The following is a 26,198-nucleotide window of genomic DNA, read 5'->3' on the forward strand; positions in this document are numbered from 1 at the left end:
AGGGATGGTGGGCCCATTAAAACACTATTTAATTCACTAGTCTGGTCCCTGGTAAAATCAGAAAGTTCTTGGAAGATCTCAATCAAGTCATTTCAATTGTATCTGCTGTGCTAAATGCTAAATGTGGTGTCTTTGCTAGAGATTAACACAGTCGCAGGTACATGATAGGTGGCCATTAATCTGAGCAATATATTCTTTTCCATCTCTGTAAGAAAGGACCATAAAAAGTACTTTCACTACTGGGATGAGCAGGAATAGTCTTGCACCTGGACCATGTAAAACCTCCCACCCTGTCATAATATGTCCTGGACCATATGGACATTCCACAGATCATCATGTTACTTCATTGATGACATCATGGTAATTGTACAGGATGAGCAAGAAATGGCAAGTGCACTAGAGGCCTTGATAGGATAAACATCCTTCAAGTAGTGGTACATAAAACTGCAAATACCCAGTAATGTTTTTAGAGGTCCAGTGGTCTGGACCATGCCAGGATGTTCCCTCCAAAGTAAAGGAGAAATTTTACTTCTCACATCTCACTCCCAAGAAGGGAACACAGTGCCCGACAAACCTCACTGGGGTCTACAGACAGCATATTCCACACTTGGAAATACTGTTCTGACACATGTATCAATTCTGATAATGGACAGATGCAGTCATGGCCTGCAAGGGCATAATGACCAGGTACCTTATCAGGTAACCTATTTGGACCAGAAGTACAAGTTGAGGGGGTGTGGGTAGGAATCTAGATGAGGAGTAGAGAAGGGAGACGAGTACCAGTGCAGACAGGGTAAGTTACAGCAGCAGGGGCTACGGCCTCTCCCAGACCTTCCTCTGTTAACCAGTTTTCCCAGGAAAAGAGGCCCATCAAATCCTGAAGGGATCACTCTAGAACTCAAGAAACAATGGATCCGAACAGCACGAAAGGTGGACTATAGTGAAGACCTAGTGTGCTGCCCAGATTCCCCGCTTCAGGACTGAAGCACTCATTTCCCAAGCTGCTGAGAATGCGGACGGTGCTCTTCTGAGTCCCCTTGGGAGCTGCCTTTTCCCGAAGTCAGACACCTCACCCAAGGACATGGCCCCTTTTTAGCCAATGTGGGGGTACGTATGTGGCCACTTGCCTCAATAGAGTACACATTTCCACACAGCCATCCTAGCTTGAGTGAGAGGGACTGACGGAGGTCTTTGTTGAGACCAGCTTAACCTCCTCCTCTACCGAATCCTGCTTCCTGGACTCCCCCACAGGTGTCAACCCAGTCTAAGATCCCTTCATCATAAACTTCCTGCACACAGATTTCCAATTCAGTCTGTTTCGCCAGGAACTTACACTATGACAAATATTTAAACACTTTTGAGACGAGCTGTGTGGAATGTTGTGGTTGTTGCTCAGGCAATTTCAGAGATGTTCTGATGGGGACATGGTGGTGTGGAAAGATGTGTTAAATAAGCTTTTCACCAGTAACAGTAGGGATGAAGATCATTGAAATGGCAGATTTCAAACAACACCAGTCGTAAGTTTCCACACACCTTGAGTTATGGAGTCTGCTGGCTAGTGTGTGTCTGGCTAGTTTTCAGTGCAACTGATGATAGACTTCTATCAGTTGGGATGGCCTCATGTGAATCAAAGTGCTTAACGGACTCATAGTCATAGGTGAGCTCAAACATTAGGTTAGAAACTAGTCTCTCTGAGCTTCTGATAAAGACAGCGAAGAGTCATAAATTGTGTGACCTCACATTGTATTGGAGTGACTAGCACAATCCATTTGTCAGCAGTTGGATCTTTTTTCCACTCGTAGACCTTGAACTTAGGCAGAATTATCTACTTCCCTTATCTATCAAGATACCTGTTCCATAATTACCCAATGACTAGCCCTATATCTTAACCTTGCTCTGGAAACCAAGATGCCATCTTTTTCAAAATTTCAGGGTTACAGAAACAAAGTAAGTTCCCTTTTTAAGCTTTTTTCATTGCAGCTTCATTTTTCTCCAACAATTACCCTTAGACCTTATTTGGATCCCTTTAGAAAAGTAGAATCCATTGTGCTTATTCATATTTATAGCTTTATAAATATACCTAACAAAAATGACTTTTAAGACCTAAGACATATCAGCTTGTTAAGTAATTTGCCCATAGCACCCACGGGATATAGCCTATAAATGAATTTTATTTTCCCTTCCTTTTTAGCACCAAACCCCAGTAGCTCAAGAGTACAACCTACTTGGAAGTTCTGCCCCCAGTCTACTCATGCCCAGTAAACAGCATCTAAGAACACAATCTCTCTAGTCAATGGTTTTGTAATAGCACTGCATGGTAAGAAACGGTAGCTATACAGCATAATGTATAGAATTATCCAATCACTACGCTGTACACCTGAGGATGTAACACGGTGTTGTCAACTATACATTAAAAAAACCTAAAAATTAAAAAGGTAAAATTTATCAAAACTTACGCACACACGTAAAGACCATACATGGTGCCATTTGCTTGAGAGAAATGTAAATAGACATAAAGGTGCAGTACTAAATCATAAGTGCATAAAATTAACTGTAAAGACTGTAATAAACTAAAAAATAAACAAAAACACAATCTCTTTATTTCCTCTTGAGATACAAATGTTCAATTTGTATGAGAATGAGCCTAGTGACGGAGACAGTGACTAGCTCTTCCATTTGTTCCAGTGAATTTCAGGCTAAATAAGATCCAGACTGTTTCCATCTGTTAATATTCAGCTTATCAAATCTACAGCCTGGTACTCCTTGAGCAGGACTACCCCAGTAAGGCCAGATGTGGTAACAGTCCAAGACAGAGGTGGAAAATACGGAGGATTCAACGTGTATATGCAGTTTCGGCTGTTGTCTCCATATGCTCTGTAAAATTCCACTATTTCGTCAGAGCTGGGAGTTGATCAGGGTGATGGCCCATCGTTGCTCCACTGCTCCTGATTCGGCTCTTCTTTTTTGCTTATTCATTTTGGGGAGACAGTGTGAGTGGGGGAGGGGCAGGGAGAGAGGAGGACAGAGGATCCAAAGCAGGCTCTGCACCGACAGCACAGAGCTCAATGTGGGGCTCGAACTCACCAACCGAGAGACCATGACCTGAGCTAAAGTCAGATGCTCAACTGACTGTGCCCTCCAGGGGCCCCTGATTCTGCTCGTCTGATTTTGAGGGAGAGTAGATTCAGAAAGTCTGGGAGCTGGTGGGGGCCATTCCCTTGGCAGCTTGTTGGGCTAACCAGTACTTGTATCTTTTGGTCTTGGGCCTCTCAAAGTTCACCACAGACATAGGTACCCTCACAGTGTCAAGTCCATTTACCTGTACACAAAACCAAAGGAATCCTCAGAGGTTAGTTGGGCAGATAAGAGCTAATACCAAGCTTTTTACCCAGCCAGAAAAAAGGAGACAGGACGTGAAATACTCACCGTCACCTCACACCAGTACTTGCCCCACTGTGTAATGGGTTCTTCTGGTAACTTTAATGCATGTGGGGCGACCACAACACCAAGCTGCAAAAAAGTCAAAGCCAAAAGGAGCTCTGTTTATGTTGATGTAACTCTAGGCAATCTCAAAGAAGGTTCTGGAATTTCCTGTACAGGAATGAATAAAACTGAGTTTACCCTGGCTGTTACCATGTTTACCCTCCACAGATAGTGGCAGAGAAACTCAGTCCCAATTTCTCAGAAAGGGAGGAGGATCCACCAAAGAGAAACAGGGCTTGAGACCAAAATCACTTCCTCCACACAAGAGTAGAAACTCCACAGTGGGTCACATTTCCCAGGTTTTTCCTAGAGAGGAAATAAATGATGCCACCATCTTTTCCTATCAGTCTTCAAATTTTGACCACCCTTACTCTTTAGTCATTTCCCTTCCTCAACCCTGCAACCAAGAACACTTTCCCTAACTCCAGCTGGACGATCACACCCTTTTCTAACGAAGGGATCGATCCTGGGCCTCCTTCCCAGGGGTAGCTTCTGCCCTCAGAGGGACAGTGGTGCTTGGGAACACTCACATTTTTGAAGAAATGGCGGGCAACTATTTCAGGGTTTAGTTCCCATTTGACGTTGTTTTTCATCCCCACCTCCAGGTGACAGCTTTTGAGAAACGTCACTGTCTGATAGGAAATATAAACAGGGGCTAGGTTAGAGTTGGAATCAAAGGAGAAGAAACATGTTAGCAAAAGGCACAAGGCCTGAATTCAGGAAAGAGGCACAATGTCTGCCTCACAAGCATACAGGTGAGAAGATGAATAGGAAAGCGAATATTTCTACTGCCTCAAGGCTGATTCTGTACAAAGAAGGAGAATGTCACCTATGCCTGGTTGTTCCTAAGCAAGGAGAAACAGGCCATGTCAAAGTTAGACTTATCAATGGGGACCACTGATACACCCCAGGATAGAATGGCTTTAGTAGACCATTTTAACCCAATACTTCTGGCCCTTCAGTCCCACCTCTATCCTTTCTGCTTATAGAATGAAATATAAATTCATCAGCCGAGGATTCAAAATGTTTTACAAATCTCACCCCAACTCCCTTTACAGCCATAAGTATTATCCTGTATGAGTCCTCTGTTTTTGCTAGACTGGTCTACCTTTTATGTTAAAGCGTGCCTTAATTATCTACGTACACTTTTTCTTCCTTAAGAATACCTTTCCCACCCTCCTGGCCTATCCAAAGCCTACTAATCCCACAGGGGCCAATCTAATCCCATCTGAAGAAAAGCCCTCTCCATCACTCTAATCGTTTTTGGTCCATGTCATTTTTCTAATCTACTGCCTTGAAGTTACTGATCACTTTCTCATGTGTCTCATGTTTTTTGTGACTTGTCTGTAAACATCTATGGAGGCAGAGCCCTCATCTCACACTTTTCCATGGGTCCCCTACTACCTGGGTTGGGGCTTTACTCAATAAGCTAGGGCACTTCACCCAACAAGTCAGGATCTCCCAGGAGGTCTCAAAACCAGTTTTGGCAGCCAAGCATTTCCCCTTTCTCCTACACGTGTGTCTGCAATCAGGATACTTCAAGGAAATCAAGGAGCCTCTCAGGAAGAGGCTGGTAACTCCTTAAGTGACAAATAAGTAAGAACTTTCCATGTTTTTACTCACCATCTCACCCGCCCTGGTCTGGATCCTCTCTAATTTTCCTTCTTGTCTCAGCTAGAAAAAGAAAGTTAAAGGTGAAAAAAATGAAAAGAAAAATGAGTCCATGATAAATATCAAACTCTTATTATGCTGGACATAGGCTGGGTTTCTGGATTCCTATTTTTCTAATCCCTATTTCGTTTTTAAGTTAAATATCAAAGGGAAGGAAGTTGCTAAAAGAAATCTTAAGGTTTTATTCTTCCAAGTCCCTCTGCTCACCAATTTCTCCTCTTCAAAGAGTTTCTTGTTTTCAGGGGATGCATATACAGCCAGACCTTGAGGCAACAGTCGATTCCGGCCCAAAGGTTTCTTCACTGAGACCAGGTCACCCCGGACTCCAAGTCCTGCCAAGGAGAACAGACACTGGATCAGATGACCTCCTAAAGAGGCGATGATCAAAGACACACCTCTTATTCTCTCACAGTACTTATTCCTCCTAGAAAAAATATTAATACTAAGAACAACACTTAAGGGACTTCTGATTAGTTTTTTTACGGCCTGATTTAGAAGTTTCACATTCCCTGTACAAAGTGAGAGGTGTCCCATCACAGGGTTTCAGTCATTGTAGCACATGCTGTTGGGCCTCCTTTCCCCTCTACACAGTTGCCCCATTCGCGTTCCTTTTTCTATGCAGGAGGCCAATGGCACAATCACAGTACTTTTTATGGCTTCCTCTCCTCAAATACAGAGCAGATCATTTCTACAAACGGCGAGAAATAGCTAAACGGGGAGGGCAGGAAAGAGCTGACGCCAAACGGGGCCAGCCTGAGGTAGGAGATACTTTTGCCGGGCCTTACCTACCACCGACTGGGTGAGGATGAGCTCCAGGTTGCCTTTGGGCCCGTGTTTCGTGTCCTCTACCAGCTTGTAGACGCGGTGTCGCCGGTGCAGGCGCGGCTTCCGGCCGTCTCCAGCCAACGGTACCTTCCACCAGCGCTCCACGATGACCGTGCCCTGGCAGTCGGGGAGCGGGGGTGAGCGAGTCTCCCGGGGAAACTCCTGGCGCCCTCGGGCGCCGGCACAATGTGAACCCGCCACCCTCAGGCCGGAACCCCTCGGAAGCAATACTCGGGCGTAAAGAGCCCCGCCGGAGGCGAAGACCGCCACGGCTCAGAGCTGGGCCTCACCCGACTGTGAGAGAGGCTGAAGGCGCGCTCCGGGCCGGGGGCGGCCCCCGCGAGCGGCAGCCGCAGCAGCTCCCGGACGGCTCCTCGCAGCAGCACCCACGCCCCAGCCGCCGCCATGTTCCCGGCGCCGAGGGAGAGCGGAGGAGGCCCCCGGCGCCGGCGCAGGAAAGGCCCCAGCGGCTGCCCGCGGCGCGCCTGAGCCGCCGCTGCTCCCGCCGGCGAAGCCGAGGGGCAGGCCCGGCCCGGGTCTGACCGGCCTCCCAGCCAGGGTCTGGGTCGACGCTCCGTGCTTCAGCGCTGCCTCATCCCCTCTTCACTGTTTCTTCTCGGGGCAGGGACGCCCGTAGTTATTGGCAGATCATGGAGGGAGCTGGAAAAGGCACCGTGTCCCTCTTGGCTTCGCTTTAAAATGGGGGCTTCGGTTTAGCTGCAGCAGCTCTGAGGGTTCCAGCTCTGGCATTCTGGGATAACCGGATGCTGAGGGAAGAGGGACGCTGCTTTCCCTTTTGCTTACTGCAGATCTGCCTAAAAGTGGGGGAGGGATGGGATCCTCTGGAAAACTGTGGCAGCCCCGGGAGGAGGCTAACCCTTAATCTTTACACCTGCGGTATTTAAGCTCGTGTTTAAAGCAGAATTCAAAATCACAAGGGAGATGAGCCACAGAAAAAGGAAACTGTGGTAGAGTCTGGACCGTTCGAGAGTCTCAAGCCCTCGAGAGAAGACCATCTAGATGGGATGAGCAGGGTCTGTTTTGGCAGCGGAGATTGTGTAAGGGCGCTCTCAGCATCGTGTTGTTTTACTTGTTTGACCGGTAAACGTTGTCCCTCCTCCTAATTGCGCTTTCCTCGCTTAGCTTCCAGGACACCAGTTTTGTTTTTGTTTTCTTCCTACTTCACCAGTTTTCACAGTCTCCTTGCCTGGTTTCTCCTTTTCTCCGAACTTCTTAGGGTGCCGCCTAGGACAGTCTTTGGATCTTTACTCTTCACAGTATACACCCCCGCTTTGATCTCCTTCAGTCTTGATGACTTCCAAAGTTCTCCATCCTAGACTTCTCCTAACTTCGCCCAACTCGAATAGCCTGCTGCTTACTCCTCTTCTTGTGTGTCTAGTGGACACTTCAAAGTTAATATGCTCCAAACTAAACCCGTCTCTAGAGCCTGCTTCAAACTGTCTCACCTTGCAACCTTACCCATCTCAGCTGATGGAAACTTCTTTCAGTTCTTGGACTCAACTTCTTTCTCTCATGCTCCAGGAAATCCTGTGGGTTCTATCTTTAAACGATTTCCAGAATCCAACCACTTCCCACCACCTTCAGTGCTTCAGCCTGGAATAAGACACCATCTTTCTCCTGGATCACTGTAGTAGTTAGTCTCTTGGCAAATCTCCTTTAATGCTCCCCAGTTTATTTACAACACAACAGTCAGGATCTTTTAAAAAACATAGATATATCACTCCTCTACTCAAAACTTCACAGTGACTTCCCTCACACTGTAGTCTACAAGGCTTTCCCAAATCTGGCCCATTAGCTCTCTGACCTCACCTCCTGCTTTCCTCAGAATTTACACCGCAGCCTCCCTGCTGTTTCTTGAAAACACCGGGCACTCTCTTCAGGGCTTTTACATCCACTGTTGCGTAGGCACGGAATCCTCTTATCCCCAGATGCTGGCTTGGCTGACTCCCTCACTTCCTTTAAGTCTTCGATTAAATGCCATCTTTTCAATGAGGCCTACTTGGATCACTGTATTTGTTTCCCCAGCCTGCCCCACCCCCTTCACCTCCTGACCTTCCTTTATCCTGCTCTTTTCTCCATAGCAGTTCTCATTGAACATCCTAAGTTTTCTTACAATGTTTACTGTTTTGTCTTCTCACTGTTAGAAGCTAAGTTCCATTAGGCAGGGATCTTCGTTTATTGGTGGATCTCGGCACCTAGAATTCTGCCTGGCTTTCAGTAGGCCTTCAATAAATATTTGTTGAATGAAACGAGTGAATGAATATGCAAAGGTCTCAAACTGGTGGCCCCAGAATCAAATTTTGCTCACAATGTTGATTTTTTTAATCAACAGCTTTTATTTTTTAATAACCACTCCTTTTAAAAATTTGGAGGAATTTAGCACAAAAATCTATCTTTCCATTTTATGTTGAAAAATCATATCATCTGGAAGCACTGAGTCTGCATTTCTGCAACTGGATGAAACTGAGTTGTCAGCTTATTTTAGACAGTATATGAGCTTTCCATTTTGCTACAGCCCCACCCAGCAGCTCCATTAATTTCCATTAGCTGTCTTGGCTCCTAAAGGCATTTATAGTTTGCAGTTTCTACCCTCCAGGGCAATGAGAAAGTTCAACAATGTGTAGCACCCCTGGATTATTAAAGGTAGGGATGACAATAAAAATATTGAATTGATAGGAACTGAGAACCAATGAATCAAGTCAGGCACTGGATCAGGGCTTTGGAAACCTACAGTGTCAGACACCATTTAGTTGCTGAAGTGGGATGTGTGTGGTGTGTGTTACATGAGTGTGCGCACATGCACGCGTGCCGCTGCAATAAGGGGCCAGGTTGAGGGCACTCAACAAGTGTTCAGGCAGGGCTATTCAATCAGTACAGAAGCTAAAGTACTGGTACAATTAAAAAAAAAAAAAATCACTGGTACAGCCATGAAGTACATACTAGGTGAGTAGGAGGCTTAGTTAAGGGGGTTGGGTGGGGTGGAGGAGCAGCAGAGTGGAGTCTTGAAGTGACATAGGGCTGACCCTTTGCCCATGTCATAGTGCCCACCGGGTCACAATGACACCAGGCTGCCTGAACCCCTGCCACTCATCTCTGAACCTCACTTTGCCGCAGGGAGGCACTGAACTGAGAAACTGCCTTGTAACAGGTTGCGCCCTTCTATCTTCTCCCTTTCTTATATCAAGAGGGGAAAAACACGGAACTACCTCTACCCGATCTGGTCACCATACGCCTATTACCTTTACTGTTACAAATACCGGATCACCCTCCGGGAGAAGATGCTGCCTTGTTATAAAAGGTACTTGTTTTCCTCTCTACTTGTAGTTGTTTACATAAACTGTCAGGAAAAATAAGAGAATTTGAAGGAACTTCCCAAGTGGCAAGAGATAATAATAGCAAAATAGGATGGAAGGCTGGCATGGAACTTAAAATTTTCCCACCTGGCTGGCCTGGGAGAATGGAAGCAGATAGGCTCATCCACAAAAGATAGTGCCAGAGCCTGGTCCTATGTACCTGGAAGTTATGAACCCCTCCCCTTCTCAGATGCAGAGGTAAATTAATTTGGGCCCCCTTTTCCTAACCAGCATCATATATAAGGAACGGGAGGACTTGACACTCCGGCCCCGTTACTGCCTTCAGTGCTCCTGAGTCCCCAGCAGGCCTCCAGGGGGTCAGAAGCACCGAGCAGGGTGACCACGACCAGCTTAAAGAATTATACTCGGTAAGTGGACTGCACACTGATGCTGTCCGGGGGCGGCCCCTGGCTTGCTGTAATGACACCTTAGGGAGAAGGGGCATAATTAGCTAACTGGAGAACAAATTTTAGATCTCGAGGCTCACGCAGAACAGCTACTTGCTTTGGAAACAAGGATTCTGGCCCAGAGATATTAAGTCAAGATCACAGAGCTGGTGGTGAGAAGCAGGATGGGGAAAGAGGAGGTTGGAACAAAGAGCAGAACGAATTAAGAGTTCTGGGACGGAAACTTGTTTAGATGCCGAGAGGGGACTAGAACCTAGAACTCCTCGACTTGGCCCTGTACCATACTACAATAACATGCCTGTGGGTGACCTCTGCATTTTAACTGAGAAATCCGAGAATTCAGAGAAAACCCCCATGATGTAAAAAAAGTGGAAGAGCATGGTGAGTCCGTAAACAGATGACATGGCATTGTTTAAAGAATAAGCTCCCTAGGGGTGCCTGGCTGGCTCAGTTGGTGGAACATGCGACTCTTGATCTCGGGATTGTGAGTTCGAGCCCCATGTTGGGTGTGATTAAAAATCTTAAAAACAAAACAAAAACAAAAACAAAGCTCTGTGATGTAAATATGTTTCTGAAGTGTTGGTGCACCCCTCGGGTGAGGTTAGCAGGCAGTGATACTGCAACTGCATTGACTGCTTTCCAGATTGGTATCAAGGAAAACTCCACAATAGAGAATTAGGTCCTAGGACTAAGGGACAGAGTGAGGATTTGGCTCCAATTCGGTCAGCCCCAAATTTGCTTCCTCAGGCACAGCCAAATTGGCCTGAGATCTGACTTGAGGACTAGATGAGAACAGGAGACTGTGTTACTCTTTTGTTCCCTTTCCAGGCTGGGAACCTGACGGTGCTGGCTACTGACCCCCTGCTTCACCAGGATCCAGTACAGTTAGACTTCCACTTCCGCTGCACCCCCCAAACCTCTACCCATTGGCACGGCCTTCTCTGTGATCATCGACTCTTCCTGGATATCCCATATCAGGCCTTGGATCAAGGCAACTGGGAAAGGTGACTGAGCCCTGATAGGAAAGTGGGGTGGGTGAGCGGGGAAGAGGCAGGAGGGTCCCTTCTTTCATCATGTCATAATCAGGTGGTGAGCGTGCTAACCCATGAGGGTGGATTCAGGAGCTAGATACTTTCACACCACCGAACTGGCATGCAGGCAAGCCTGTGAGCTGAGCCAGGATCTGGGCTTCAAGGGAGAAGAGCCCCCAGGGAGATTGATGGACCCTGATTCAGAAACACAGAAGTGAAGATCAACAACAGGATGTGTCTTCAGACTGTCTTTCTAGAGTGGCTCCTTCTCCCCAGGCCCCTCTAGGATATGGAGGTCAGTCCTGTTGTAATCCCTGGGCTTCGGAGAAACATTTACCAACACCAGCTTATCAAATTTCATTTCCTGGCTTGGGTCAGGAAAAAATTGAGCCATGAGGTTTCTTCTACTCAAGTAGGTGTTTGGATTTTGAATTCACTAAATATTTCATCAACTAGGATTCCTCTTTCTGGCCCCTAGTTTGACTGCAACACTGGAGTATGTGGAGGAGAAGACCAACGTGGACTTGGTGTTTGTAAGCTTCCAAAATAACCGGAATGACAGAGGTAGGGATTGGCAGTCCTTCCTGGCCCCTGGTGCTGAAGTAGTTGACAGCAACTTTTCCTTTGTAGGAGACCCTCTTCCCCGACTTTTTAAAAAAGATCACACTCATACACATTTCAGGGATTTAACCACCATCATCCCCACCCCCGTTCCAAGGAAATGAAGGCAACTAGCACTCTGTTCTCAGATTACACTTGGATTATGAGGAAAGCCTCGAAGGTAGATTTCAGAAGCCAGACCAAGGAAGCACTGGTGACATTAACAGAACTATTCAAGGCATGTAGCTGGTAGGACAGAAAGGACCTCAAATGTATTAAGCACCTACAGTGTGAAAGTGTTGGGTATAGGGCCAGGAAGATAGGAATGGGTTTATCCTGATGCTTGGAGCACACGTTCCAGAAACTACGACCTCCTCCCTCCTCCTCCCCCGCTTCTGTGGGACAGAAGATGGTCAAGAGCTTAGTACACCATCATTGTTAGGCATTTCATGATCATCTTATTTAATCAAATTCTGAGGAAGATCACCATCTTATAAAGGGAAAACTAAAGCTCCGAAAGGGTAACTTGTACAGTGTCACAGAGCTTAGCAAGCCTTAGAGCCAGGGGTGGAGTTAGGTTTGTTAGTCCAAAGCAGATCACCCTAATGCTTGCACTACATGGCTTCCCGTCAGCCACTCCCTAAAGAAGCCAAATCCAGGGAAAGTTGTATAGAGCCTCAAAAAATGTTCTAATTTTTTTTTCACAGGTGCCCTGCTACGGGCCTTCAGCTACATGGGCTTTGAGGTGGTCAGACCAGATCACCCTGTCCTCCCTCCCTGGGACAATGTCATCTTTATGGTGTATCCCCTTGAAAGGGAACTTGGCCACCTGCCCAGTGAGCCTCCCTGAACATGCCTATTCCTGTTGAGGGGCTGGGAGCCTTGACCAGTGGGAACCAGGATGTGATTCAGGACACCTTTCATCCTAGAAATAAAGGGTAGTGCAATCCTCAAGTGTTCACTATTTTTTGGGGGTGTGGGGGAAGGCAGGGTTGGCCGTAGTGGAACATTAGCCTTACAGAACTGAATTCACTATAGAATAAACGTTTAATGATGGAAAAGTCAGAGAGGGAAGAGAGCCAAGGATTTTAGGTTCCTTTGCTTTCCCCTCTACTCCAAAATCCATTTACTTACTCTAACCAGTAACTGTGTACTTGCCAAGAGCAAAAGCCAGGGACTAGGGAATTCAGAAAGACAAGCCTTGTTGGGAGTTTTTCCTTCACATATTTCAGATTGGATTAGAGACAAGTATGAATTCCTTCTCTTTGGATGTGGAGAAAATCCAAGAAGGTAGCTGGACCCCACAGCTTTGGCTCAAGGGGAGGATTTCAAAAGACAAAATAAGAAATATGGAATAGAAGAGGGTGTTCCAGACAAGGACAGGGTGTGTTGGAGCCCATCCAACTGGGACATGAACTGATGAGACATAAAGGCCACATAAATGGAACAGACTTGTACTCACGGGAAGAAGCCACGGCTAAGAATGAGGCACTGCTTGTTTTCCTCAGCAAGAAGTCCTACCAATGAATTACATCAGGGCCTCCTTTAAGAGTGAAGGCCAAGGGGCCGAGGAGCCTGGTGACTGACTAGTGGGCCTCATGACCCTGTTGTGGAGCAGTTGCCAACCCCAGGGCTGAGCCTGCTTCGGGGGGGAGGGGGGGACCGCGGTAGTTCACTGCAGCCAAGGTCCGAAACCTTGTCAAATCAATGGCAGCCATCCAAGGATTCTTCCAAGATCCCACAAACTCATCAGAGATGCTCCTTCACTAGAGCCTTTCTCTAACACATGGTACTGAGAGTTTTCTGAGAAAATAAATTTTGAAAATTTTGGCTATGGTAAAACCCATGCGGTATATGGGTAGGCCTAATTACTAGATTAAAAAAACAAAACCCTGCATAAAGCATCCTCATGTGCTAGTTTTAAGTTTTGTAGTTCATCTTACAGATCCTTAAAAAGCCCTCCCTGTTCATCGGCCATTACCCCACCACTCGCAGTACTACACACTTACACTTGCTGCCAAGTCCCTTTCACAGCTCTCACTGGCTGAATGCTACTGGCCACGATGCAGGGGTGCGTGAAGACATGGCCTCCCGGAAGGCTTACAGTAAGGTCATGGTGGAGACCTACCAGAACCCAGGCCTCTTCCAAATACCTAGTTTGGGTGGGGTCCTTATTCACAAAGCCCAAACCTAAACTGGTTTGGTTCTTAGTGAATGTTTAATTCTGAAATACCTTTAGGGAAAGGATAGGATCTGTGCATGGGATGGACACTCGCTTCAAAGACGGGCCCTCCACGTAAGGTGTGCGACAAATTCCAGGACCCATAGTCCTGCTTCTACCTTGATTCAACCAACATTTAGTTTTAGATCTTTCTTGAGAACTTTATTCATCAAAGAATCCCCCAAATGATTTAAACGGCTATGGAAGTTCTCTTTCACTTCATGGAGGTGTGTGTGTGTATACATATAGATACTACACTAGCACTTTAGAGTATTTCCTGAAATGCCCTCTCTTTGTCTAACTTGTATTTTAACCAAAGTTAACAGGGAAATAGCTGGAGCACTGTTTCAAAAAACCTACCTCCAATAACATTTCAGCAGTTGAGGCTGGGAGGCAGTGTTCTTTCCCATTTCCTGAGGCTTTTTAATACAATCATGCTGATTTGTGCCTGTGCCTCCCAACTCAACTGCGGTCTTTGAGCTAATCACTCAAAAACCTCCTTTAATTAACAGAGTCACCTGAGGAGGTGAGTCAGAAGTCTGCAGAATCATCACTTCCACTGACCAAAACCTGGCTGCTTTCCAGCCTCAAAAAGGACACAGCCTTGCAGAAGCATACAATAATCGCCTGGCAGAGAGCAGCGGACCAGAGGCTGAGCAGCCTGGAAGCAAACTCGAAGAAGATGGGGTCGGGCAGGTGGAGAAGGGACATGTACTTGTCCTCTTCTTCACCCCACACTCTTTGTGGTAGTCCAACAGAAGGAGAGCATGCATTTGGTCCACAGCAAGCCAGATCATGTAGGTAATGGAGGAAGGACTGCATAGATCCCTTTATCATAGGCTCCTCTCTCCAGGCACCAAATCCTGCCAAGACACAAACACATAGACACAAAAGTCTGAATAGGCTCAACCTGAGAACGAGTGAAACTGCAGGAAAGCAGCTGTAGTCATGCTAAGATGGGCTAGGGAAGGGAGGACAGAGCAAGCCCCAGCTATCCCCCTGGTTACTTTCCTGTTGCTAGACAGAGGAGAGGTGCACTCACACGGCACAGCAGACGGCATCAGCTGACTTCACAGTAAGTAGTCCTCTTCAAGATTATCATCACCAGACACAGAGGCAGCTTCTGCTTAGCAGAAAGGGGAGGAAGTTAGGCATGGCCACTGAGACTCAGGGAATACGGACTTCTTGGTGCCCCGTGGCCGCTTTTTAAGAGCTAAGTCTTAACATTGTCCCTAGTTTGGAGAGACCCACTGAAAACCAGTAATTCCCAAAGATGCTCTGGGGAGGAAATGCAGTTTGTACCTGATAAGCTGAGGCAGGACAGGGTATTTGCTATTTCTCCAGGGCTCTTCCTGGTCTCAGCGAGCATGCTGCCGAGAGAGACCTCTGTTTCTGTGGCCTGCAGGGATGAAGACAAGAGAAGAAGACTGTAGTGGCTGGTGGGAAAGGAGAGGCCGCCCTCTCATTTTGTCCTCAGGCTCTGGTTAAGGCAGTGGAGTCAGATAGCTGAGAGGAACAAGGATGCCCCCTTAGGAAAGCCCTCCATAGCACGTCACGTGTGACCAGAAGCCCTCCCGTCTCCTGGGGCAGACTCGCCCCGGGGCAGCACATTACATGTACTCACCACATCGTGCAACATGTCTGGGATGGCTCTGTTTTCTTCCATGTCTTCAGGAAGTTCAACTGCATATCCTTTACGAACTAATTCTAACCCAATATCAAGTTTCTGAGAAGAAAAATGCAAAGGGAATGATGTTCTCTGTAGAGAGGGGCATATCTGAGGAACCAGGACAGCAGGGTTAGGAGTGATACTTTAAAGACATTCCTTCAGGGGTGCCTGGGTGGCTCAGTCAGTTGAGCGTCCGACTTCAGCTCAGGTCATGATCTTGTAGCTTGGGAGTTCAAACCCCATGTCGGGCTCTGTGCTGACAGCTCAGAGCCTGGAGCCTCTTCAGATTCTGTGTCTTTCTCTCTCTCTCTCTCTGCCCCTCCCCCGCTCACACTGTCTCTCAAAAATAAACAAACATTAAAAAAAAAAATTAAAGACATTCCTTCAGTAAGCAGGATCTTAGGAGGCAGGAATAATAGCAAATATCAGATAAGGGCTTCTGGGAAAGAAAAAGTGAATGAGGATATAAATATACTGACGAGACGGTGAGCAATGAGTAGACTCCAGTCATACCTTCCCATTGCTAGTATCATATAAGTAAATCTTGGGCCAAGTTGAGATCCCAGTCTGGACATAGCTGGAGATCTTAGCCACCAGGGGCTTCCAGTCAGCACAGTGAGTGAGTCTGTCAAACTCATCCAAAGCTTCCTCTTCCCACTGTTCACCTGGCAAAAGATTGCAGGGAGAACCTAAGAAGGGGTCCCTACTGATGGGATGAGATTATACCCACCTATTTCTACTCCAAAAGACACCTATGTCTGCCTGCCAGGCATGTTCCTGGTTACTGCTTTCTACTGTTGGGAGGGAAAAGACAACTGAGTGCCCAGAACTCAAAAAGCCTGGGAATGTGAGAAATCCTGCCAAGTTCTAGAAGGAAGTTATTTTATTTGGAGGCAAGGTCAATAGGTATTGTGACCAATTTACCTGAGGGGGCGATCCGTGCCAGACTACATTCTATTGCTTGAAATGGAAGACTTAGGAAGTCACTCCTAAAGGAAAGAAACAAATTAGAATCCCAGTGCCAGAAGGGCCTCTTACAGTCTGTGTTTCTAGACATCACCAATGAACCCAAGGGAGAAGATAATCATCTGCTCTCTGTCAGCAGGCTCTCTTCCCAACCCCCCAGTGATGAGTGCCAAGAGCACACCACTTGCGATGGCCAGGGCTGAGTTAACAGCTGGGACTCCACCCTGGCCTCCACACTAACCTGAGTGCCCGGAGGTCCTTCAGTGGGCAATCGCCATTATCTCCAAAGTCAACGAAGTACAGGTCCAGGTTCCCATTCTCCAAAGTGCCAAGGACCCGAGCTCGGTACCAGGAGCCATTTGTAGGTAGAGGTGCTGCTACAATGTCTCCCACATGCACAGTCAAGTCTTCAGGCTGCACATGAGGAGGGGGATCAGGATTGGGAGAGTTAGGATGGGCAGGCTAAAAAACAGTTAAGCAGTAAATACGAGGAGGAGAAAGAACAAGTAGTTATTCCCTAGGAAAAAAAGAGAACATATCACAATAAAAAAGGCCCCCTTTTCATCAAACCCAACCCTGTTCCTACAGTAACTCACTAGACTGTTCTCATAGTGCTGGGTCATCTCACTGACAAGCTTATCCAGCTGCAGACTGCGGGAGCCAATGATCTGGATCCAGAAGTGGTTAGGGTGTTCAGAGGCAGACACGTAGACTTCCAGGAACTCATCAGCATGGAAACTGAAGTCAGGACTAGGGACTAAATACAGGGATAAGCAAGTTAAGCTACAGAATCCTCACCATCTAACCTGGTGACCATATTAAAACTATGGTTGAAATGGGGAGACTGGAGGTGCCTGGGTGGCTCAGTGGGTTGAGTATCCCATTCTTCATTTCAGCTCAGGTCATGATCCCAGGGTTGTGGGATTGAGCCCTGCATCAGGCTCCACACACAGCACGGGGCCTACTTAGGATTCTCTCTCCCTCTCTCTCTCTCTGCCCCTCTCCCCCGCTTGTGCTCTAAAAAAAAAAAAAAAAAAAAACAAGGCAGACTGCATCAGAACCGAGAGTTACAAAAATAACCAAGTGGCTATCACCATTTAAAAAATGGCTGGAGGGACAACTGAATGATTCATATAAGAACATCCTGAAGAAAGGTGCTAAGCTGAGCTGTGTACCGTTCTATGTAACTGAGTAATAAGTTTACACTTCTAGTCATCTGCCATGTATTCAAATCAGACATCAATTATAACTGCAACATGGACCAAAGGAAAGATGTGGGCCTGTTCCAGATCCTACTCTATCACTGACTCATTGTGTGACCCCCAAACAAGTCTATGAACCTCTTAGGGGGCCTGGTCTTCCCCGTCCATCCCCAAACCTATGCACAGAAGAGAATGCTCACAATCTTTTCATCCTCCTTGAATGGTGATGATTTTTTTTTTTTCAACGTTTTTATTTATTTTTGGGACAGAGAGAGACAGAGCATGAACGGGGGGGGGGGGGGTGGGGCAGAGAGAGAGGGAGACACAGAATCGGAAACAGGCTCCAGGCTCCGAGCCATCAGCCCAGAGCCTGACGCGGGGCTCGAACTCACGGACCGCGAGATCGTGACCTGGCTGAAGCCGGACGCTTAACCGACTGCGCCACCCAGGCGCCCCGGTGATGATTTTTAAAAGCAGTAATGAGATAAGCCAAAAAAAAAATCAGGCTGAGTATTTTACTTGTTTAATAAATCTGTTTAGAAATGAATACCATGTAAATTCAATTACTTGATATATTACTCAGACTAGTTTCCTGTGAACTAGTATATTTCACTAGTATATTATCATTCTCCATCACTAGTCTGGTTTGTGTTCTGAAAATTATTCATGGTTAGTAGTAACCCAAGTAAAATATCACCACACAAAATGACTTCTGTGAAGAGGCTCATAAGTGCAGTCAAGAAAACAGAAATAATTTTTACTGCTTCCTTTTTTGGGTTGTCTAAGCCAGTATTTCTACCTTTCATATGGTAAATGGGTTCCCATTTGTTACATACTTTCAAACATGGACATCTCTGGACTGGTCTGGGCTCCAGATTTCTGAAAGCTGTCCCCATTAGGTTTCTCCCAAGCACCTTCTGGCCCTTCAACAGCCATGTCACCGCTTCCTTTTCGGGGAGGAACTCTCAGTGGTGTAGCCGGCTCCAGCCCGGCACCAGTATCAGTGCTCTTCCACAAAGCTGGCTCTCCAGCTCCACCAGACTCTATCGCTTCCTCTCTTCTTACACTGATTGGCTGCTTGCGTGGGACTCTGGTTTCTGCAGAATGAGCAATTCTCTTCCGAAGTTCTTCATCTTCTGAAACTTTCTCTAGTATCAAATGCTGTGGAAAATAAGAGAGGAGATCGATTTGGCCACATATTTTGACCCAGGGTGGAGTAAAGGATTCTTCTCATTCTTAGACACAATTCAAGTCTATTAACTACTTGCCTTGGCTGCTGCCACTTCCTTCTGTGTTCCTGAGATTTTTATAAGCCTTGATAGTAGTAGCGTCCCCTCTGATTCTTTGTCACAGGTAATTTTGGCTCCAGAGGCTTTACAGATAGAACGAATTGTCTCGCCACCCCTCCCTGCATTGAAAAACACATAAAAACCTGTCCTTCCCTCTTGGCCAGCTTTAACCACTAGAAAAATCACTATTTTGTATATACTAGGAGAGGAGAGTCTGTTCTTATTTTCAAAGTGAACAGAATGTAAGATACTGACTAGAAAGCAGGAACTATTGCAATCCTTACTATATGAAGGGGAACAGGGACAATCTTCTCTTTCTGCTTTACTTAAACTCTAAACATTTAGTGTACTTCACGTCATACCCATTTTTTGGCCACTCAGCACACTTTATATCTGCACTTTATTAGAAGATATCCTACACAGTGTGAGAGGCACTGAGGCAAGAATGGACAATTCTCTGCCTCTAGGAGAAGCATAAGGACTGCTCTAGGGGAAGGCATAGCAGGTGCTCTCTGGAAGAGCATGGTCTTGAAAGATCTGGGATAAATATGAGCAGGCTTAGCTCTCCTTTAAAAATCTATTGTGAGGTAAATACATTTACCTGAACCTTTCTGGAGCCTATTTGTAAAGTTCAGACCATATAGCTTCTTGGGGTAATGGGGTTTGGGTTTACCACTGCTTCTGTAAAAATGTGCAGCTCTGGTCTCAATGTTCCTGTCTCCCCACGCTCCCTCAGGAAGGTGATGGGGAAGAAGGCCAGGAAAAACCCTTGGGAAGGTATGAAAGGAAGGCAAAGGTGAAAGAAAAAGGAACCAGCAGAAGAAGCTGTCCAGTGGTACCTATGATCCTGCCCACGGATCTCTGCGGAACAGAAAGCTGCTCAGACACAGGGGTATTCTCTGTCAGGATCTGATGGATGGCTGCTTTGGCCTTGCACACCTGCACAGGAAACCCACTGATAAGCAGCACCCGTTCATCGCCTACATCCTCTGTGTCCACATCAATCCGAGCACCTGTCTGTTTCCGCAGCTGCAGAGAAAAGGATACGTGGCAGTCCGCTCTGGAATAGCTCCCATTTGGGTCAGCTAGGTATACTTTCAACTTAACCCTGGAAGTAGATGGAACTGGACAGTTATCAGTTAAATCAAGATGCTATAAGCTGTCCTCAACTATCTGTACTGATGAAAGGCGATTAGTGACAAAGGTAACCCCAAATAATAGTTCATTCAAAACAGTTTCTCTTTATATTTTTTAAAAAATTTTTAGATGCTTATTTATTTTTGAGAGAGCGTGCACGAGTGCAAATGGGAGAGGAGCAGAGAGAGAGGGAGACACAGAATCTGAAGCAGGCTCCAGGCTCTGAGCTGTCAAGCAAAGAGTCCAATGCAGGGCTTGAACTCACCAAACTGCAAGATCATGACCTGAGCCAAAGTCAGAAGCTTAACCAACTAAGCTTCTAACTAACTAACTAACCAACCAGGCGCCACTCTCTTTGTATTTAGAACCCTCTTTCCCTCTCATTTTATTTGGATCAGAGAATCCAATATTTTGTTTTCTTAACAAACTGAATAGATAATAAGAAAAATTAGGCCAATTCAATATTTACTATCAATTAATGAGAGCTAATTAATTCCACAGTAGAAAAGAATGGTTCAGACTGCACCAAGTTTAGAATCACACAATCAAAAATTCCCATTTCAGGGCATCTGGGTTGCTCAGTCAGTTGAATGTCCGATTTCAGCTTAGGTCATGATCTCATGGTCAGGCTCTGTGCTGACAGCTCGGAACCTGGAGCCTGCTTCAGATTCTGTGTCTCTCTCTCTCTCTCTGCCCCTCTCCTGCTCGCACTCTCTCTCAAAAATAAATAAACATTAAAAAAAAAAAATTCAAGAGCACCTGGGTAGCTCAGTTAAGTGCCTTGACTTCGGCTCAGATCATGCTCTCCCATTTTGTGAGTTCGAGCCCCACAGCAGGCTCTCTGCTGTCAGCGCAGAGCCCACTTAGGATCTGCTGTTCCCCTCTCTGCTGCTCCCCTGCTCATGCGTGCATGCTCACTCTCTCTGCCTCTCTAAAATAAACATTTAAAAAAAAATCCCCATTTCAAGCTAAGTCATGCATGCTCTGGGGAGAAGTACTCTTCTTTAGAAGGAAAAGAGCATGGTTAGCTAAATGTTCCTTTATTTTTTTCTTTTAAAGACCTACATAGTGCAGGTGGCTTTTGTGGGATGGGGGCAGAGGAGGGAAGAAGTTATTAAGCAGAATCAATCCCTGGGAAAGCCAATTGCTTGCTTACACACTTACCTGTTTAATATTGGCTCCTTGCCGGCCAATGATGAGCTTTACGGCCTCCTGGGGAACTCGCATCTCTATTTCGATGTCGTCCTCCCCAACAAATGTCAACCGTTCTTCTGCATAGATCATGGCTCATCAGATCAGACTCAGATAGCATCCAAGTACCCCAGCCCTCCCCTGAAACTAGGTGTCAAAGAGACTGATCCACAAGACAGACTAAGGATCTCAACCATAATGACAAAGAAAAGTAGCACCTGAGTAGGAATTAGAGGGTCCCAGAAGATAGGCATTGTCTCTGGGATACTGTTTCAGATGCTAAAATGGGAAAAGCATTTGGCTCTGCAAGAAAGGGGTGCTGGATTTTGGGTAAGCTGTGTCTCCCAAGATAGGACTCCTGGAGAAGAACAAAGGCTAAATTGCCCAATGAATACACTGGGCTCAGAACTTCTGCTTGTACCTAAATCCTTTCTCTAGGTTCAGCCTGTGTGGAAGCTGGACCCCATGGTTAGCTTTCTAACAACTAAATGCAAAAAGCATATAAAAAAGATAAGAGTATATGGGGCGCCTGGGAGGCTCAGTTGGTTAAATGTCTGACTTCGACTCAGGTCATGATCTTACGGTTCGTGGGTTCAAGCCCCATGTTGGGCTCTGAGCGGACAGCTCAGAGCCTGGAGCCTGCTTCAGATTCTGTCTCTCGCTCTCTGCTCCTCCCCCGCTTGGGGGCACATGCTCTCTCTCTCAAAAATAAACATTAAAAAAAAAACTATTGTAAAAAAAGAGATTATACTCTTTACTATCTATAGATACTAAAAAAGAAAAAGAACCCATTGCAGTGCTGCTGTTGCTGAAGGGAACAGAGAATAGAATTAGGAGTTCTTCATTCCACAGACTAGCTTCACATTAAGAACATAGAAAAGAAGAAACCAAACAGTTTCAAAGACCCCCTCACAGAAAGCCAATTACATCCCACTAGACATACCCAGTCCAACAAGGAAAATTTTCATTTCAATTTAACAAGGCCAGAGCACAGCCTGAACATTTCCATATTTACAGCCGGGGGTCCACATACCTCTGCTCTCCCTGTACCTGCGGTATAGGATATAGGCAACTGTTGCACTGGCTGGGATCCCGAGGCCCAGCGCTATTTTCTGAATAGTGGACAAACTTGTCCAAGAAGTTCGTTCAGTGGACATTTTCTGCTGTATTCTGACTTAACATCCTGAAATAAGCAAATGAGGGAAAAGAAGCAATTTCATCCCAACCTTTACGACTGGCAGAGAAGCATGGGAACATATGACAATATTATTGAAAAGAATACTACTTCAATATTATTGAATACTGCCTACCTTCCCATATCAAGAGCTTGAGCAGTATCAAAATCTTTTTTTCCCCAAAATCTATTTCATGTAAAAACGTCTCGGTATTTTTTAAAAGTTGCTAAGGGACATACACAACAGAGGCATACTTCATTCCTTCCCCCCTCCTAGGGAGAACTATACGTTGATCACGACTTTATAGGACAAAGGAATAAAAAAATTATTATATGAATCAAACATTACAACAATACACCTTTAAATTTCACATCAGACTGCTTCAAATTCCTTATCTGTGCTCTTCCATGTCTCTAGGCCTTTCCAGAAGCTGTTGTCTCTGCAAGGAATAGCTTTCTAGGCCTTTCAGGCTCTCCTCCCTTCGACTTCTAGACTCTGCTGCTTCCACTTCATTTTCTTTTATCTATACTCCTGATTTCTAGTCATTCCTCAGCGAACACTGGAAGGAGGTCTGCCCTACTCCTTTACCGAAACGACAACCTCCTAGGTAGCCAACAGAGATGGCACGTATAAGCCCTACCTAATCTCCCCTATGTGCCCTTCTTCTCTTGGCTTCTCCTTCTCTTGCCCTAGAGGTGCCTTTGTGGTTTTGGTCTTGTTTTCCTGTGGCCTCTATCCACTGCTACTGTCACTCTGCTGTCTTTGGGCAATTTCATCCACACCTGCAGCCTCAACTACTACCTATATGCTAGTAACTCCAACACAGCACCTGATTCAGAAGCTCATTGAATCTCATTCAGACCACTGCAACAGCCTTCTTGCTTAGTCTGACTCTGTACCTTCATTTTGCTGCCTAGCTAATCTTAACATCTTCACTATACTTCCTTATTCTCTAGTCTTTCTCACCCTCCCAGGCAATTCATACGGTCTCTTCTCAAGCCTCTAGTGCCTCCTTCTCCATCCTCACTCTCAAATCATGTTCTCTTCACTTCCTACGCCACTGAGAAAGTAGAGCATTCAGAGAAAACATTAGCCAAGTTCCACCACATTTACCCATCTACTTCTATCTATGCCCAAATCCCTACCTTCTCTCCTGTAACCATGGATGAACCGTTTCTGTTCTGGGCACTGAAGTCTCTCATAAAAGTGTCGCTCTCCTTCCTTCTCATTCATTGTTAAGGTTTTCCTCTCTACTGGATCTTTCCATCAGCAAACATACCACTGTTTCTAGTTTCTTTAAAACTCTTGATTCTACTTATTCCTCCAAATACTTCTCATTTCTTCCCTTCTTTTTACAGGAAAACTCACAAGTGCCAATACTTCTGTGCTCAATTTCTCTTCTTGAACCCACTCCCGCTGCTCTTTCCAAGGTCACCAGTGACATCACATTGCTAAGGTCTTCACTCTACCTGCCCTTGCCCCCACATCTGGCACAGCTGGGGATCCCCCCTGCTCAGAGACCCTTTCTTCACTTGGCTTCCATGACAGCACTCTCCTGGTTTTTCTTTCTCCTTTCTGGCTGCTCTACTGGTCAGTTTCCTTCTCCTTCTTGTAACCTCTAAATACTGCAGTGCCCCAGGGCTCTGTCCTTTGCCCTCTCCTCTCCTCACTTCCTTGGTGATCTTGCCAAATTTCATTCACAGCTTGGCTTTAAATCCCATCTACGCTGAGAACTCCCAAATTCATAGATCCAATTAGGAACATTCTCCTGAACTCCAGGTTTGTATACGTAAATGTCTGGGAGACAACATCTCCACTGGATGTCTAATAGGCATCTCAAACTCAAACTCAACAGGTGCAACACTTGTCTGTAGTCTTGGCTGACTCAGTAAATGGTAACTCCATTCTTTTGCTCAGGTTACCCCTCAAATAGCACCTCCAGGCTATCAGCAAATCCTATTCGTTCTACCTTCAAATTATCCAGAATCTGACATTTTACCACTCCACTGCTATGACCACCATTTGCTTTAAACATCACTATCTCTTGCCCAAATCGCAATCAATTATATCCCAGCATTTGCCATTGTCCAGTTTATTCTCAACAGCTGGAGTAAGTCAGATAATGTTGCTCTTCCACTGAAAACCTTCCAGTGGTTTTCAATCTCACTATGATTCTAAGCCAAAGTTATTATAATGACTTGCAAGGTCTTCGTTTTGATTGTATATCCACTGGAATGTAAATTCTATAGGGCAGGAATGTTTTCATTCTTCAGTGCCTAGCACACAGTAGCCAGTCAATAATCATTTGTTGAATGAATAAACTTCAACAACTGTTGCTTTCATGAAAAGTCATTAATGGCATATAAGTTCTTTATCATCTGATCTCTGCCTACTACCTTCGCAGCCTTCTATTCTAACCCCACTGCTACTAGGGGAAAAGGACATGCTCTCCTGTATATCCTTACTCTGACCCATGTGTCACTACTCTTCCTTATACTCCCTAGCTCATCTGATCTCCCTGGCAAACCCTACTCCTTCCTCAAGTCTCAGCTCTACTGGTACACTCCTTCTAAGGCCTGTAGGATTTCCCCTGGCTGGCTTAGGGTTTCTTCTTAGTTCATGCTGCCCCGTAAATGGTACTTCCCTGATGGCACTTGTTCACACTGTATGCAACTGTGTACCTGTTATGCCTGTGTCTTCTAGACTAATGGATTCAGCAGTGCCATTCAACCACATTTATTAAGCACTTCTATGTGCTAAATGCTATTGTGGCACTAAGGATTACAAAGATGAAGAGATAAACGTACTGAGTAGCTACTATGCCACTAGGCCCTTTCCATACATTATTTTAATTGATCTTCATGCAATCCTATAAGGTAAGAAGGAGTATATATGCTTAGAGAGGTCACCTAATCTCTTACCCAGAGTCTGGGGTATTATTTGGATATTAAGAACCTTACAAAGTAACTTTAGGAGCCCCTCCCCCTTTTCTTTCACATAAACTTTCAGCAGAACAGTACTTGGGTGTCTTTACTTTGGCAATTCAAAATTAACAAATACTTGTTTAACACTGAAAACACTGTAGCTGGTAAAAAACTAAAGACAGTGTCTATTTCCAGGTAGTACAATCTAGTATAACACAGCATGGCTTTTAATGAAACTTGCCTTAAAATAAAATGAGTGAGGAAATATAATTTATGCTATGATTTGCCTCCAGGTACAAAAATTCAACCCAAATGATTATAATATCCAAGAAAATAATGTGTTTTTTTTTTTTACCTTAAAAAAACTAGTTGTATCGTAGGAAGGCTAAACACTCGTTAATAAAAGACCTACTTAGGAATAAAACTTTGGTTTTAAATGTGCTTTTCCTGAAAGCCTTTCAGGAAGAGTGAAGGAAAAGAGAAATCTTTGCACAGAAATCTCCTTCCAAGGAGCAGATTAAAGTCATGTCAAGACCGCAGGTGGATTTCCTACTATTAAACAGAGGACCGAATTTTTGCATGTGGCCTCATAGAGCTTTACTGACCAATAGAAATAAACAAAGTTCTTTAAACAACCACCAGAAGTTTGCCAGATCTATGTTTTCAACCAACAGTTTTAAACAAATTTAATTCACTCTCTTGCCTACTCATGCCCTGAAGAGAAAAAAACCTTGTATTACCTGGGTGAGTGACCCTTTTCGAGTGTCGTTATTCCAGGCAATTAATTATTTAGTAAGTAGGTCCAATATATATAGTGTATCACTTCGAGATTCAGTACAGACATGAGGGAATTTTTTTCTTCTTTAGTGGGTAGGAAGAATGGAGTTTAGTATGGGTTTGAGTTAGGAGATTCCTTTCCTAACTGGATTAAAAAAAAAAAAATTTTTTTTTTTCCCTAGGCTGTAAATAGACCCTTTCACTGCTCTCTATAAAAGTTTGGGTGGGGGGCGCCTGGGTGGCGCAGTCGGTTAAG

The 26,198-nt window shown here is 45.4% G+C and overlaps 4 protein-coding genes across 6 annotated transcripts in view; 2 read left to right on the plus strand and 2 right to left on the minus strand.

Annotated features, from left to right (window-relative positions):
* Positions 1–26,198, plus strand: part of RIIAD1 (regulatory subunit of type II PKA R-subunit domain containing 1) — a 223,653-nt gene that overhangs the window by 23,520 nt on the left and 173,935 nt on the right. The window lies entirely within an intron of this gene.
* On the minus strand, positions 2,579–6,427 carry MRPL9 (mitochondrial ribosomal protein L9). Of its 2 annotated transcripts, none has more exons than XM_025924797.2 (7): positions 6,270–6,427; positions 5,940–6,096; positions 5,362–5,486; positions 5,107–5,157; positions 4,014–4,115; positions 3,427–3,510; positions 2,579–3,319 (listed from the first exon to the last, which is right to left on the minus strand). In XM_025924797.2, exons 1-7 carry the CDS (start codon positions 6,384–6,386, stop codon positions 3,185–3,187), a joined length of 771 nt encoding a protein of 256 aa, XP_025780582.2. In that variant the 5' UTR covers positions 6,387–6,427; the 3' UTR covers positions 2,579–3,184. The 2 variants fall into 2 exon arrangements, with proteins under 2 accessions (XP_025780582.2, XP_086574366.1); XM_086718240.1 differs by having other exon boundaries at positions 3,205–3,342.
* On the plus strand, positions 6,479–12,345 carry OAZ3 (ornithine decarboxylase antizyme 3). The gene is given in 8 exon segments (XM_086718241.1): positions 6,479–7,037; positions 8,597–8,643; positions 9,186–9,298; positions 9,585–9,645; positions 9,647–9,721; positions 10,589–10,764; positions 11,270–11,355; positions 12,099–12,345. Coding segments are annotated over 7 exon segments (681 nt in total). The 5' UTR covers positions 6,479–7,037; positions 8,597–8,616; the 3' UTR covers positions 12,242–12,345.
* On the minus strand, positions 13,760–26,165 carry TDRKH (tudor and KH domain containing). 2 transcript variants are annotated; one of them, XM_086718237.1, is made up of 13 exons: positions 22,100–26,165; positions 21,040–21,146; positions 19,578–19,767; positions 18,718–18,857; positions 18,364–18,610; positions 16,844–17,004; positions 16,489–16,661; positions 16,206–16,270; positions 15,795–15,946; positions 15,237–15,338; positions 14,915–15,011; positions 14,655–14,735; positions 13,760–14,475 (listed from the first exon to the last, which is right to left on the minus strand). In XM_086718237.1, exons 1-12 carry the CDS (start codon positions 22,221–22,223, stop codon positions 14,683–14,685), a joined length of 1,611 nt encoding a protein of 536 aa, XP_086574363.1. In that variant the 5' UTR covers positions 22,224–26,165; the 3' UTR covers positions 13,760–14,475; positions 14,655–14,682. The 2 variants fall into 2 exon arrangements, with proteins under 2 accessions (XP_086574363.1, XP_025790725.1); XM_025934940.2 differs by having other exon boundaries at positions 18,286–18,610.

This window comes from Puma concolor, chromosome C1, assembly GCF_028749965.1.
Source record: "Puma concolor isolate L17-30 chromosome C1, mPumCon1.1.hap2, whole genome shotgun sequence".
Lineage (NCBI taxonomy): Eukaryota > Metazoa > Chordata > Mammalia > Carnivora > Felidae > Puma > Puma concolor.